The 16,221-nt window shown below is 46.6% G+C and overlaps 1 protein-coding gene across 1 annotated transcript in view; it reads left to right on the top strand.

The window, feature by feature from the left end:
* Positions 1-4,855, top strand: part of DHCR24 (24-dehydrocholesterol reductase) — a 33,262-nt gene extending 28,407 nt beyond the window's left edge. Inside the window, exons 7-9 of the mRNA XM_079915648.1 lie at positions 2,535-2,732; positions 2,863-3,041; positions 4,102-4,855. Of these exons, the coding sequence (XP_079771774.1) occupies positions 2,535-2,732; positions 2,863-3,041; positions 4,102-4,255 (531 nt within the window). The 3' untranslated portion in view covers positions 4,256-4,855. The remainder of the gene's footprint in view (positions 1-2,534; positions 2,733-2,862; positions 3,042-4,101) is intronic.
* Positions 4,856-16,221: the final 11,366 nt, after the last annotated feature.

The following is a 16,221-nucleotide window of genomic DNA, read 5'->3' as shown; positions in this document are numbered from 1 at the left end:
TTCCCCCAGAGCCGGTGATCCAAGAGAGAGACCAAGGAGGGGTCCTCAGTGCCTTCCATCACCCAGTCTTGTCACCTCGCCACTCCCACCATACTCTCTTATTAGAGCGAGTCACCAAGTCCGGCCCACACCCAAGGAGGGGGGAATTAAGCTCCACCTCTGGAAGAAAGGAGTAGCAGAGAACTCCTGGATGGGTTTTAAAACCACAGAGCTAGGTTTCAAAATGAGGTCTGTCTTCTATTTTTGTGCTGTTAAACTCTAGCCTGTACTGCCTGAAGTTAAAGGAAGAATCTGGAAAGATGGGTGTTTTACTACCAAGATGTGCGCACAGGAAGTTTGTTCAGGAGAACTCTGGCGATCCTCAACTGCGAGAGGAAAGGGAAGCAGGGCCGGGCAGAGGGAAAAGCGGAGGTGTCAGGCAGCCACAACAAAGACCTCAGCCGACCCCCAGGGAGCTCTGGGGCTGGATGGCCCTCCAGGGCTGTCCCACCTTGAGGCCAGGGGGCTAGGACTTTGCAGCCCCACCCCGTGAAGGGTGACCTTGGAGATATTGCATGTTGGGTTCCAGACCGCTGCAGTAAAGCAAATATCACAATAAAGTGAGTTACACGAATTTTTTGGTTTCCCAGTGCATATATATATATATTATATATATATATATATATTTAATTTAATATCTTTATTAGACTATAATTGCTTTACAATGTTGTCCCACCACATGTAAAAGTTATGTTTACACTATAGTGTAGTCTGTTAAGTGGGTACTAGCATTATGTCTAAAATAAAAAGGGCATACCTTAATTTAAAAATACTTTATTGCTAAAAAATGCTAACCATTGTCTGAGCCGTCAGCAAGTCAGAGTAGTGACATCAGAGATCACTGATCACAGATCAGAAGTGCAATAAAGCGAGGTCTGTCTGTACAGTGTCAGGCATCCAGGACAAAGAATGCAGTAGCGCTCTGTGTGCTGACACCCAGGATACAGTGGTAAGCAGGAGGCTAGTAGACGCTGCCATTTGCGACTTGTGTTTTTTTTAAGCCCATGGACTTGTCTGTGCATCGAATGTCTCTAGAAGGGTACACAAATAATTCCTAAGAATGGTTGCCTTTGTGGAGGGGAAAGAGATTGGGATGGAGGAGGAATGATGAGTGGTCAGGGCTGTGAGGGAAATGGGGTCAGGGCTTAGCCTTTGAGGGGGGATTTCTGCTATGGGCCTGTGTGGCTTTTCCAAGGACAACCAAGGGAACAATAAAAGCCACGCTATTTCCTGAGCTCCTGTTGTGAGCCAGGAACTGGTGTAGGAGCCGGAATCTAACAGAGAAGAGAGCAGACAGGCCCCTCCCTCCCTCATGGGAGTGGGCTGGTGATCAGAGGAGATGATTCCAGGGGAGGGGAGGGGAGAGGAAGAGTCATGCAGCCTCTGAAGCTTAGCATGGGGGCTTCTTTGGGCAGCCCCCACTGACCCTAGTCTGACGTGGACCCTTTTATGAGCTGCCTCTGCATCTCTCTGTTGCAGCTCTTCACACCTGAGGTCAGGGACCACGTCTCAATGATCTGGGTATCCCCAGCACCCAGCACAGAACCTGGCACCTGAGCACACAGGCACCTCGTCATTGTCTAACGAATGAAGGAATGTCCTTGGCTTCGAGGGCCCAGGAGCTATGAGGATGGGGTGTCAGGTGCACGCTGGCAGCCCTCGGGAAGACGGCAGACTGGGGGCAGGGAGGACGATCGTGAATGGGGGGCTCCTCCCTTGTGGAGGTTTGAGGAGTGGAAGAGTAAGGACAGCCCTGCTCAGGGGGGTTTCCCAAGAGGCCAGCTTGGGGGAGGCAGGCGGGGTCGCACTGTGCAGGGCCACAGGAACAAGAGAAAGTGGCTAGCTCTGCCTAGGATTGAAGGTAGCTTGGCCTTGACAGGTGAGCAAGAATTTGCTGTTTGTGTGTGTGGAGGGGTGGGAAGCAGTGACATTTTAATAGGGGCGTCAGAGAAGGCCTCTCAGGATATGCTGTAAAGCGAAGGGCTCATCGTTGAACCTGAGCGAGACCTTCCCCACCTCGGTGGGAGCCGTCTCTGGCGGTGTGACCTTAGGGAAATTGCTTAAGCTCTCTGAGTATCCATCCCTCTTGCCATTCAACGGCATTCTCAAACATTTATGGAGTGCCTGCTCTGTGCCGGCCACACTGACCTCAGCAACTAGAACAGCAACGATAGCTTCGTTGTCATTTTGCTTCAGGCAATGGGCTGAGTGCCTTCCATTTGGTATCTTACCATTCATTCTCACAAGCCCCATTTTGCAGATCAGGAAACTGAGCTCAGGGAGGTTAAGTCCCCAGCCCAAGATCAACATCATAGCTGATAAATGCCGGAGCTGGAAATCAAACCCAGATCCGGCTGGGTACCACCACGCCCCCCCAGATAGGAGTGGACCCGTCACATTTCTGTCCAGTACCAGAGGAGGACCCAGCCCCTGGCACATGGGGACACTGGGCCCTCCTGAGTTCCTTCTCTCCATCCCCAACCCTTGTCTTTTAGGACATCATCCCCTTTGGCAACAACCCCGTCTTCCGCTACCTCTTTGGTTGGATGGTGCCTCCCAAGATCTCCCTCCTGAAGCTGACCCAGGGCGAGACGCTCCGCAAGCTGTACGAGCAGCACCACGTGGTGCAGGACATGCTGGTGCCCATGAAATGCCTGCCGCAGGCCCTGCACACCTTCCACAGCGACATCCACGTGAGCCGGGCCGGGAGCTCAGCGGGGACGCGGGGTGAGGGTGGCGTGTGAGCAGCAGAGAGAGGGGAGTGCTGCAGAGCCTGCCTCCTGGGGGAGGAAAAGCACCAACACGCCCTCCCTGGCCCCCCAGGTCTACCCCATCTGGCTGTGCCCATTCATCCTGCCCAGCCAGCCGGGCCTGGTGCACCCCAAGGGAAACGAGGCCGAGCTCTACGTCGACATTGGTGCCTACGGGGAGCCGCGCGTGAAGCACTTTGAAGCCCGGTCCTGCATGAGGCAGTTGGAGAAGTTCGTCCGAAGTGTGCACGGGTGAGCGAGTGCCCAGAGTGTGGCCGTCAGCCACAGAGCACTGATGGGGGTGCTTTAGACGTGTCCAGGGGCTCCCACTCCAGGTTGGAGGCCAAAGCTGAGGAGTGGCGGGGGGACTCAGGACCACGAAAGCCACACAGAGGCCTGGACAGAGCATTGCTCGGAAACGTCCTGGAACAAACCGTGGACGTGCAAAATCCATGTGGACGAATCTCAAAATAATTATGCTGACGGAAAGAAGCCAGGAAAAAAGAGTACTGTAGGATTCTATTTAGATATATATTTTTTATTTATATAAAATTCTGGGACATGCAGATGAACCCATGGTGACAGAAGGCAGTTCTGCCTGGCATTGTGGAGGGTGACGGACAAACAACACAGGGGAATTCGGGGCATGAAGAAAGTTTGGGGGTGATGGATATGGCCGTTACCTGGACTGAGGTGACAGTTTCAAGGTTACAGACAGACATCAAACTTATCAAGCAGTACGTTTCTTGTTTTTTAATTTATTAAAAAAATTTTTTTGCTTATTTTATTTATTTATGTTATTGAAGCATAGTTGCTGTACAATATTATGTTACAGGTGTACAATTTAGTGATTCACAATTTTTAAAGGTCATACTCTATTTATAGTTATGATAAAGCATTGGCTATGTTCCCTGTGTTGTGCCACATATCCTTGTAGCTTCAAGTTGTACACTTTCCTTATGTGCAGTTTACTGACCGTCAAAAAAGAGAGACAAAGCAGCCTGGTGAGCATATCGGGGAGACGGGCATGCAGTGCCCTGCATTCTTCTCCTGACTCTGCCTCCACTGCCACTTAAAGCCCTGAGCCCGGACTCCCCGTCTGTAAAATGGGGATAGAATTCCTGCACCAGCCTCAACCACTAGCTCATTAGGGGGATTAAACAAGAGAAATCCTCCAAAAGCGCGTCCTGCCCTGCAGAGCAGGCGGTGCGCGAGGGGCGCATTAGGGATGGCTGGGGTTCTTTGCTCCCCTTTCCCCTCCCCGCCCCTCTGACCCCCGTCCCCGAGTCCTCACCCTGTGTCTGCGCTGCAGGTTCCAGATGCTGTATGCCGACTGCTACATGGACCGGGAGGAGTTCTGGGAGATGTTTGACGGCTCCCTGTACCATAGGCTGCGGAAACAGCTTGGCTGCCAGGACGCCTTCCCAGAGGTCTATGACAAGATCTGCAAGGCTGCCAGGCACTGAGCCGGAGCCCACCCGGAAGGAGGCGGACGCGAGGGCGGACCCTGTCCCCAGGGCCAGAAGGCATCTATCTTCCCTCCACTCAAGCTTGGCTGCTCTGCCAGATCCACACTTTCAGAAAGAAACCCCCCCAGAACCCCACCCAGGCGGCCCCGACAGCTGCTCCCAGCCTCCAGGGGCAGCCAAGCAGAGTGGCCAGGACGTGAGATTTGGAGTCAGACAGACCCGAGTCTAGTTCCCAGTTCTGCCACTCATGAGCTGTGTGACTCTGAGTGAGTCACTCAGCCACTCTGAGCCCTGTTCCTCACCTGTTGAAAGGGGGTAATGCCGTCTTCCTGCTACTGTCATCTAAGTCAAGCGCCTGTCGCAGCAGAGGTGCCGGAGAAGCGGCAGCTGCTGTTAGCACGGCTTCCCACTCAGCGTCACGTCGGACTAAGTGCTTTGGATTCAGTGGTTGAGTCCGGGAAGGCTCCATGTTAGGTCACCTGGGCTCGGGTTTGGCTGAAGGGGGTGCCCTCGAGTTGCGCTGCCATCACTTGTCAGCTGCAAGACCTCCTCGCGGAGGGAAGGAAGGAAGGTTCCTCTCCATCCCTGGGGTCTTGGGAGGGCAACAGATGGGGCGGGCGGGCGGGCGGGCCCAAGATGTGCTGTGCCAAAGCCAGGTCTGATTCCAAAGTTCTCCCTGCCGTGCTCGGTGGCGCCTTGCCCCTTCCTCCTTCACGCTCAGGCTTGCAGGCCTACTGCAGCCGTTGCCCAGGTCCACTAGAGGGGACTGTGTCCTTGGAGAAGACACTTCAGGGTTGAATCCTGGCCAGGCCCAGGCCTGGGACACCTGCCCAGGCTGGGTGAGTGGTCTCTGCTCTGAATTGAATCCAGAGAACCTGGGCTCATTCTTGCCTCTCCACCCTCCATGGCTCTTGTTCCCAGAACCCGCTTTGCCATGGTGGGGCTGTGTCCTCTGCTCTGCAGTAGGGGTGGGAGTTGGGGGGGGGTGGGACCGCGCCAAGCAGGAAAATGGAGCCCGCCGTCACTCGGCTTCGTGGGGTTCCTCACTGCGGGGCTGAAAGAAAACGGCATCAACTTGATTTCTCCAACCACTCATCTCCCCCTTTTTTTCTTTCTCCCCCGGCCCCCAACTGTAGTTAATTTTAGTGCCTTACAAATCCTAAGCTCAGAGAAAAGTTAGCTCCATTTCCGTTCCAGAGGGAAGGAAACCTTCCCAGGTCCCTGCCCGCCTAGTAGAGCTTGGTTGTTTGTGCAGCTCTGTCTTAAGAACTGCCCAGCCGCAGCTGAAAACCCAGAATCAGAGAGGGAATTGTGTAAGGGAAGCTGGAATTAAGTGAACTGTGCCAGGCAGTGACATTTTGGGAGAGAGAGAGAGAGAGAGAGGGACCACTGCACCAGGAGCCAGGAGGCCTGGGTTTCAGTCCTTGCTGTGTCCCTCACGAGCTCTGCACCCGTGGGCAAGTCATTTGTCCCTCTGAGCTGTAGTTTCCTCATCTGTCACATCAGCGCCCACAAGACCACCTGAGGCCCTTCTGCTGTAGGAGCGCAGAGCTGTCTTAAACACCACGACTGCAAACCCCATGAAAAGCCTCTTGTGTGGATAGTCAGAGGAAAAACAAATGATCCAAGTGGACGCTTGGGGGTTGTCTCCCATTTAAGGTCCTTCCTTCAGCCCAAGGCCAGCTCTCATCTTTTCAGAAAGGCGCAGCCGTGGCCTGCAAGGAAGTGTCAGTCTTGTCACCACAGGTTGCCAGGATCCTCCCAGAGCCGTGCTTTGGCTGCCGAGGCTCGCTCATCCTGCCCTGGGCTTGGCACGCTGTAGCGTCTTGGCGCGTTCCTGGGAGTTCTGGGCGCATTCAGGACACTCAGATGGCAGAGGAACCACTCTTCCCCATTTGGCCTCTGGAGGGGGCGTAAGAAAAAAATAAGAAACCTCATTTTCTCGCTTGTATGCAAAGCACGTGAATACTGGCATTAGCTCTCCTAGTGGGCCCGTGGGCTTCCCGCTCGGCGCTAAACTGATGATCCTACTTACTGTAGAGGAATGGCAAGCCCGAGCTAGGTTAGCCCCACAGATAAGGTCCCATCCTTTCACCAGTGGGGCCTCCGTCCCTGGGCCCCTGGGAGTGTGGCCAGAGATGCCAGCAGCTTCTGTTATCCTCAGTCCTACAAAGCAAAATCCTGCCCTTCGCAGACCTCACTTGGAACCCGGGGCTCAGAAGGGAGGGAGGGTGGGTCTGGGGATCACACCAGCCTCAGGTTAGTGTTTCGCTTCAGTGATATCTTGCCTAGAAAGGGGCAGTCTTCCAAGCATGTTGAGCTGAGTGACCAGCTCTTTCTTGTAGCCAGTCTCGTCACTACCCATCCAGATGGTGGTTTCAGGTGGAATTAAACTTGGCACGTGGCGGGAGTGGGGCAGCGTGTGTGGAAAGTATAAGAAGAGGCCTCTCCCTTCCGGAACGCTGAGTTTCTCTGCATGAAGGTTTTCTGTAAAATCCGGATTCTAGCCAGTTTCTTTGGCTGGAAGGATGCATAATCTAATTAGCTGTTACTGAGAGGGAAGGGGTGGGGATGGGGGTGGCAGTGAATGCTGTGTGATTTTTAGTTTTCTCCTTAATCGTGGGGACCACGGAAAAAGGCCTGGGTCCCCCCCACCCCCCAGCAGGCTCTGCAGCTGCAGGCGCTGTGCCTGCTGTCTGAACACTTCATGTCCCTATGGCTGTGTGGCCCCCGCTTCTGTAAGAATAAAAGTGTGATCTGGAAAGTAGCCTTTGTCGTTTCTTGCTCTGGGGACCCCGACGTAGAGGCACTCCTGGCTCAAGTGCAGGCTCCAATTTCCCTCTGAACCCGCGAGGGCTAGAAGATGGCGTGGGGGAAGGGACAGGTGTGTTAGGGCAGAGGGACCAGGGTGATCTTCTTAACTGTTTTTGAATTTCCGTCACCGTCACAATGATCTGGCGTAGATGTTGATAATATTCCCCTATCTGCAGGGTGGAGAACAGAGTACAAGGAGAAACTTGGAAGCTAGGAGACCAGTGAGCAGAGTTCAGGTGAGGTGGGGCTCGGATCGAGGTGGGGCTGTGCTTTTTAAGGCACCAGACATGACAGAAGCTCTGGGCCGCAGTCCTGGCCTTGTCACTTGGATGACCTAAGTTTGGCAAATCAATTAATCCTATTGAGACTCTTTCCTCATTTACACACTGGTAGAGACCACCAACTGTCCACTAAAACCCCTTCCTCCCTTTGAGCACACCACTGGACTACATTTCCCAGCCTCCCTCGCCCTCAGATGGGCCCTTGGGTTAGAGTCGCTCTAGGAGACTGTGAGTGGAAGTGGTAAAGCCCTGTGTGAGGTTCTCCTGGCTCTTCTGTTATTTGGACGCAGATGACAACCAGGCCATAGGTGGTAGCAGAGTCACAAGGGGAAGGAGCTAGGTGCCTGGATCACTGTATGGAGAACTGCCCCCCAACCTGAACTTAGGCCTGGTCTGGGAACAGGAAATAAACTTCCACTGTAGTTGAGTCACTGCGTATTCAGGACTAATTGTTAGAGCAATTTAGCTCTCCCTAATTGTTACAGGTCGTCAGGCTTAAATGAACAGAGACACACGGGTTGAGTTTAGTGCAATAAAGTTTTATGCAAATGCATAGATATTCATGATGGACATTTTCCTAAAATATATGTGATGTCAGGGTCCCATCCTAAAGTTGTCTGAGAGGAACCCCTTAGGAAATTCTTTTTCCAATTGTTCAGTTTCACAAATCAGGATTTGTAAATTCTCCTTAAAGGAGGAGAAATCTTTAATGTCCTTAAAACAGATTTTGTAGTTGAAACCTGAAATATCACCTTACATTTGAATAGCATGCGACATACAATATCTTCTTTAATCCTCACAGTCCTGTAACAAAAGCAGGTCCGTTTTTATCCCCATTTTACAGATGAGGAAAGTGAAGCTCAGGAAAGGTCAAGTGATTTGCTTGGAGGCCACATTGAGGCCATTAACGAGTTAAACAAGGATGCAGACTCATTAGTCTTAAAACATCAAAATGCTTCAAGAGCCTCACCCCGAGCTAGTTAAGACCGTAGTTCCAGGTCTAGAAACAGTGAAATGAGACCCTTCGCTGAGCCCCACACATAGTGGGGAGTCGGGAATCTCTTCGTGAACTCAGCTCAGAAAGGAAGCCACTAGGGATCAGCAGAGGTTCTGCTTTGACCCAAAGCAGTTCCTTCTGCAAGGGAACCGTCTTGCCCCACCGGACCCTGTGGGCACTGTGGGCAGTGTCCAGACACCAACATTCATGCCAGAGTTGCAACAGTTGGTTCTCCAAACTTGGCTTATATAAGAAAAATCACACACGCATGCACACACACACACGTACACACACTACACAAGTTAAATGTAGATGTGTTTCAAAAACATGTTTTCTAGCTATGTCCTGGTGTTAAGATGGCCTACAGGTTTCATCCTGTAGGACCGCTGTAGTCATTGCAAGTTGTGAAAGGTTGGGAGGCTTTGTTGATTTCTAGGAGGTGGTATTTTGATGCTATGGACTGTTTGTGACCTGAAATTCATATGTTGACAGTGTTATGGAATTGGGAGGTGGGCCTTTTGGGAGGTAATTAGGCCATGAGGGTAATTACCCTCATGATAGGAGTGGTGTCCTAAGAAGAGAAATGAAACAGCTAGCCCTCTTTGTGAGGATACAAGATGCCCATCTGCAGACCAGGAAGAGGGCTCTCATCAGACCTTCCAGCACCTTGATCTTGGACTTCCCAGCCTCCAGAACCATGCAAAATAAATTGTTGTATAAGCCACGCAATCTGTGGTAATTTATTATAGCAGCCTGAACTGCTGGTGACAGATGGTTTGAAGATAGTTGAGCCAAGGAACCCAGAAATAGCTGAATCCTGCTCTGCCCATCATACTCCTCCCCATGGGTTTCCCTAGGGGGCAGATCCAAGGGAATGATAAAGAAAAAAAAAATGGGGCACTGTAAGATAATATAAATAAATATAGATATAAATGTATATCTATCTATAGATAGAGATATAGATAGAGGATAGATGATAGATGATAGATAGATAGATAGATAGCTGATAGATAGATACTCCTGGTTCCTGACACTGAACTCCTAAATCTCTTGGAATTTCCTGGGTAATGGGGTGTCTTTTGTTCTAATGAGGTGACTCTGGGTGAGCACCTGGATTGCTCTTGGATGGGGGCTGGTCACCAGAAAGGCCAAGCCATGATTTCAGCCCCTGCCACCACCACCCACATCCTCCAGGGTGGGGAGAGGGGCTGGAAATGGAGTTAATAATTGATCATGCCTGATTAGGCATGTTCCTGATTTTGTAAGACCATTCGTTCTTCAATATATGAAGGAACCATGAACAGAGCTCACAACCATCTCCTGCATATAATCTATAACAGAATTGCAGGGATTGGCAGTAAAACCAAATAAAGTCAGCAATCTAGGGATCAATGACCACAGCCTGAATCAATCTTGGTTGACCAGTTAAACAACAGATAGTTGTGCATTCGTTGTAGGCTTGGCACTGTGCTAGGCATCCCAGCATTACAACAACAGGTAATCTCTGCCTGAAATTGCTAACTCTCTGTTTTGCCACCTTGACTCCTATGAAGGACTTGAGGTATATCAAGCATATTTGCAGCTTAACTGATGAGTAAACAGAGCGGGTAATACCCCCAAATCCTTAAAATAAGAAGAATAAGCACCACTTTATAGGATTTGCTTATAGGGGTCTGCTCCAACCTTCTGATGGATGCCTACAATTCCTCCATTAGAGTTCCATCTTGTTAATGTAAGGGTTAAAATGCAAATAATTTCAGAAAGGAAAACATTAAGTTGTTTTTCATCAATTATGCCTCCTTGTTAATAAAATACTTAGGAGTAAGTTTTTAGGAAGACAGGATGAGAGCAAGAAGGAGTGTAGGAAAGAGGCATTGGCAAGTGGGTAAAAGGTTGAACTGAATGTTGAGAAAATGAGTGATTCCACAGGACTGAGTCAAATAAGATGAATTATTGTTTTGGATGAGCAAAATCAAGGTAGATTGTTACATAAAAATAGAAAAATACTAAAATTTAGCTATTTCTAATAATTTTCAGAAATTTCTCTACTAAGATAAAAAGCAAATGTGTACGACAGTGAACAAATCAAAAGGTTATTGATAATAAAGCCACAATGTCAAGGGCCTGAACCAAGATGGTGGAGTAGCAGGACGAGCTCTCACTCCCTCTTGTGAAAACACCAGAATCACAACTAGCTGCTGGACAATCATCGACAGGAAGACACTGGAACTCACCAAAAAAGATACCCCACTTCCAAAGATAAACGAGAAGCCACAATGAGACGGTAGGAGGGGCACAATCACAGTAAAATCAAATCCCATAACTGCTGGGTGGGTGACTCATGGACTGGAAAACACTTACACCACAGAAGTCCACCCACTGGAGTGATGGTTTTGAGCCCCACGTCAGGCTTCCGAATCTGGGGGTCCGGCAACGGTAAGAGGAATTCCTAGAGAATCAGACTTTGAAGGCTAGTGGGATTTGATTGCAGGACTTCGACAGGACTGGGGGAAACAGAGACTCCACTCTTGGAGGGCACACACAAAGTAGTGTGCGCATCAGGACCCAGGGGAAGGAGCAGTGACCCCAGGGGAGACTGAACCAGACCTACCTGCTAGTGTTGGAGGGTCTCCTGCAGAGGCGGGGGGTGGCTGTTGCTCACCGTGGGGACAAGGACACTGGCAGTAGAAGTTCTGGGAAGTGCTCCTTGGTGTGAGCCCTCCCAGAGTCTGCCATTAGCCCCACCAAAGAGCCCAGGTAGGCTCCAGTGTTGGGTTGCCTCAGGCCAAACAACCAACAGGGAGGGAACCCAGCCCCACCCATCAACAGTCAAGAGGATTAAAGTTTTACTGAGCTCTGCCCACCAGAGCAACAGTCAGCTCTACCCACCACCAGTCCCTCCCATCAGGAAACTTGCACAAGCCTCTTAGATAGCCTCATCCACCAGAGGGCAGACAGCAGAAGCAAGAAGAACTACAATCCTGAAGCCTGTGGAACAGAAACCACATTCACAGAAAGATAGACAAGATGAAAAGGCAGAGGGCTATGTACCAAATGAAGGAACAAGATAAAACCCCAGAAAAACAACTAAATGAAGTGGAGATAGGCAACCTTCCAGAAAAAGAATTCAGAATAATGGTAGTGAAGATGATCCAGGTCCTTGGAAAAAGAATGGAGGCAAAGATCGAGAAGATGCAAGAAATGTTTAACAAAGACCTAGAAGAATTAAAGAACAACCAAACAGAGATGAGCAATACAATAACTGAAATGAAAACTACACTAGAAGAAATCAATAGCAGAATAACTGAGGCAGAAGAACGGATAAGTGACCTGGAAGACAGGATGGTGGAATTCACTACTGTGGAACAGAATAAAGAAAAAAGAATGAAAAGAAATGAAGACAGCCTAGGAGACCTCTGGGACAACATTAAACGCAACAACAGTCACAATATAGGGGTCCCAGAAGAAGAAGAGAGAGAGAAAGGACCCGAGAAAATATTTGAAGAGATTATAGTCGAAAACTTCCCTAACATGGGAAAGGAAATAGCCACCCAAGTCCAGGAAGTGCAGCGAGTCTCATACAGGATAAACCCAAGGAGAACACACTGAGACACATAGTAATCAAATTGGCAAAAAATTAAAGACAAAGAAAAATTATTGAAAGCAGCAAGGGAAAAACAACAAATAACATACAAGGGAACTCCCATAAGGTTAACAGCTGATTTCTCAGCAGAAACTCTACAAGACAGAAGGGAGTGGCATGATATACTTAAAGTGATGAAAGGGAAGAACCTACAACCAAGATTACTCTACCCAACAAGGATTTCATTCAGATTCGATAGAGAAATCAAAAGCTTTACAGACAAGCAAAAGCTAAGAGAATCCAGCACCACCAAACCAGCTCTACAACAAATGCTAAAAGAACTTCTCTAAGTGCGAAATACAAGAGAAGAAAAGAACCTACAAAAACAAACCCAAAACAATTAAGAAAATGGTCATAGGAACATACATATCGATAATTACCTTAAACGTGAATGGATGAAATGTTCCAACCAAAAGAGACAGCCTTGCTGAATGGATACAGAAACAAGACCCATATATATGCTGTCCACAAGAGACCCACTTCAGACCTAGGGACACATACAGACTGAAAGTGAGGGGATGGAAAAAGATATTCCATGCAAATGGAAATCAAAAGAAAGCTGGGGTAGCTATACTCATATCAGATAAAATAGACTTTAAAATAAAGAATGTTACAAGAGGCAAGGAAGGACACTACATAATGATCAAGGGATCAATCCAAGAAGAAGATATAACAATTGTAAATATATATGTACCCAACATAGGATCACCTCAATACATAAGGCAACTGCTAACAGCTATAAAAGAGGAAATTGACAGTGACACAATAAGAGTGGGGGATTTTACCACCTCACTTACACCAAAGGACATATCATCCAAAATGAAAATAAGTAAGGAAACAGAAGCTTTAAATGACACAATAGACCAGATAGATTTAATTGATATTTATAGGACATGCCATCCAAAAACAGCAGATTACACTTTCTTCTCAAGTGTGCACGGAACATTCTCCAGGATAGATCACATCTTGGGTCACAAATCAAGCCTCAGTAAATTTAAGAAAATTGAAATCATATCAAGCATCTTTTCTGACCACAATGCTATGACATTAGAAATGAATTACAGGGGGAAAAAACGTAAAAAACACAAACACATGGAGGCTAAACAATATGTTACTAAATAACCAAGAGATCACTGAAGAAATCAAAGAGGAAATCAAAAAATACCTAGAGACAAATGACAATGAAAACACGATGATCCAAAACCTATGGGATGCAGCAAAAGCAGTTCTAAGAGGGAAGTTTATAGCTATACAAGCCTACCTCAAGAAACAAGAAATATCTCAAATAAACAATTTAACCTTACACCTCAAGGAACTAGAGAAAGAAGAACAAAGAAAACCCAACGTTAGCAGAAGGAAAGAAATCATAAAGCTCAGAGCAGAAATAAATGAAATAGAAACAAAGGAAACAATAACAAAGATCAATAAAACTAAAAGCTGGTTCTTTGAAAAGATAAAAGAAATTGATAAACCATTAGCCAGACTCATCAAGAAAAAGAGGGAGAGGACTCAAATCAATAAAATTAGAAATGAAAAAGGAGAAGTTACAACAGACAGTGCAGAAATACAAAGCATCCTAAGAGACTACTACAAGTGACTCTATGCCAATAAAATGGACAACCTGGAAGAAATGGACAAATTCTCAGAAAGGTATAACCTTCCAAGACTGAACCAGGAAGAAATAGAAAATATGAACAGACCAATTAAAGTAATGAAATTGAACCTGTGATTAAAAATCTTCCAACAGGGGCTTCCCTGATGGTGCAGTGGTTGAGAGTCCGCCTGCCGATACAGGGGACACGGGTTCATGCCCCGGTCCGGGAAGATCCCACATGCCGTGGAGTGGCTGGGCCCGTGAGCCATGGCTACTAAGCCTGCGTGTCCGGAGCCTGTGCTCCACAATGGGAGAGGCCACAACAGTGAGAGGCCTGCATACCACAAAATAAATAAATAAATAAATAAATCTTCCAACAAACAAAAGTCCAGGACCAGATGGCTTCACAGGTGAATTCTATCAAACATTTAGAGAAGAGCTAACACCCATCCTTCTCAAACTCTTCCCAAAAATTGCAGAGGAAGGAACACTCCCAAACTCATTCTATGAGGCCACCATCACCCTGATACCAAAACCAGACAAAGATACTACAAAAAAAGAAAATTACAGACCAATATCACTGATGAATATAGATGCAAAAATCCTCAACAAAATACTAGCAAACAGAATCCAACAACACATTAAAAGGATCATACATCATAATCAAGGTGGATTTATCCCAGGGATGCAAGGATTCTTCAATATACACAAATCAATCAATGTGATACACCATATTAACAACTTGAAGAATAAAAACCATATGATCATCTCAATAGATGCAGAAAAAGCTTTTGACAAAATTCAACATACATTTATGATAAAAACTCTCCAGAAATTGGGCATAGAGGGAACCTACCTCAACATAATAAAGGCCATATACGACAAACCAACAGCAAACATCGTTCTCAATGGTGAAAAACTGAAAGCATTTCCTCTAAGATCAGGAACAATACAAGGATGTCCACTCTCACCACTATTATTCAACATAGTCTTGGAAGTCCTAGCCACGACAATCAGAGAAGAAAAAGAAATAAAAGGAATACAAATTGGAAAAGAAGAAGTAAAACTGTCACTGTTTGCAGATGACATGATACTATACATAGAGAATCCTAAAAATGCCACCAGAAAACTACTAGAGCTAATCAATGAATTTGGTAAAGTTGCAGGATACAAAATTAATGCACAGAAATCTCTTGCATTTCTATACACTAATGATGAAAAATCTGAAAGAGAAATTAAGGAAACACTTCTATTTACCATTGCAAGGAAAAGAATAAAATACCTAGGAATAAACCTACCTAGGGAGACAAAGACCTGTATGCAGAAAACTATAAGACACTGATGAAAGAAATTAAAGATGATACCAACAGATGGAGAGATAAACCATGTTCTTGGATTGGATGAATCAATATTGTGGAAATGACTCTACTACCCAAAGCAATCTACAGATTCAATGCAACCCCTATTAAATTACCAATGGCATTTTTTTATGGAACTAGAACCAAAAACCTTAAAATTTGTATGGAGACACAAAAGGCCCCGAATAGCCAAAACAGTCTTGAGGGAAAAAAACGGAGCTGGAGGAATCAAACTCCCTGACTTCAGACTATACTACAAAGCTATAGTAATCAAGACAATATGGTACTGGCACAAAAGCAGAAACATAGATCAATGGAACAAGATAGAAAGCCCAGAGATAAACCCATGCACTTATGGTCAACTAATCTATGACAAAGGAGGCAAAGATATACAGTGGAGAAGAGACAGTCTCTTAAATAAGTGGTGCTGGAAAAACTGGACAGCTACATGTAAAAGAATGAAATTAGAACACTCCCTAACACCATACACAAAAATAAACTCAAAATGGATTTGAGACCTAAATGTAAGACCAGACACTATAAAACTGTTAAAGGAAAACATAGCAAGAACACTCTGACATAAATCACAGCAAGATCTTTTTTGATCCACCTCCTAGAGTAATGGAAATAAAAACAAAAATAAACAAATGGGACCTAATGAAACTTAAACGCTTTTGCACAGCAAAGGAAACCATAAACAAGACAAAAAGACAACCCTCAGAATGGGAGAAAGTATCTGCAAATGAGTCAACGGACAAAGGATTAATCTCCAAAATATATAAACAGCTCATGCAGTTCAATATTAAAGAAACAAACAACCCAATCCAAAAATGGGCAGAAGACCTAAATAGACATTTCTCCAAAGGAGACATACAGATGGCCAAGAAGAACATGAAAAGCTGCTCAACATCACTATTTATTAGAGAAATGCAAATCAAAACTACAATGAGGTATCACCTCACATCAGTTAGAATGGGCATCATCAGAAAATCTACAAACAACAAATGCTGGAGATGGTGTGGAGAAAAGGGAACCCTCCTGCTCTGTTGGTGGGAATGTAAACTGATACAACCACTATGGAGAACAGTATGGAGCTTCTTTAAAAAACTAAAAATAGAATTACCATATGATCCAGCAATCCCACTACTGGGCATATACCCAGAGAAAACCATAATTCAAGGAGACACATGCACCCCAATGTTCGTTGCAGCACTATTTACAATAACCAGGTCATGGAAGCAACCTAAATGCCCATTGACAGACAAATGGATAAGGA

Source organism: Stenella coeruleoalba (assembly GCF_951394435.1).
Source record: "Stenella coeruleoalba genome assembly, chromosome: 1".
Classification (NCBI taxonomy): Eukaryota; Metazoa; Chordata; class Mammalia; order Artiodactyla; family Delphinidae; genus Stenella; species Stenella coeruleoalba.
This window is presented reverse-complemented; position numbering and strand designations above follow the sequence as displayed.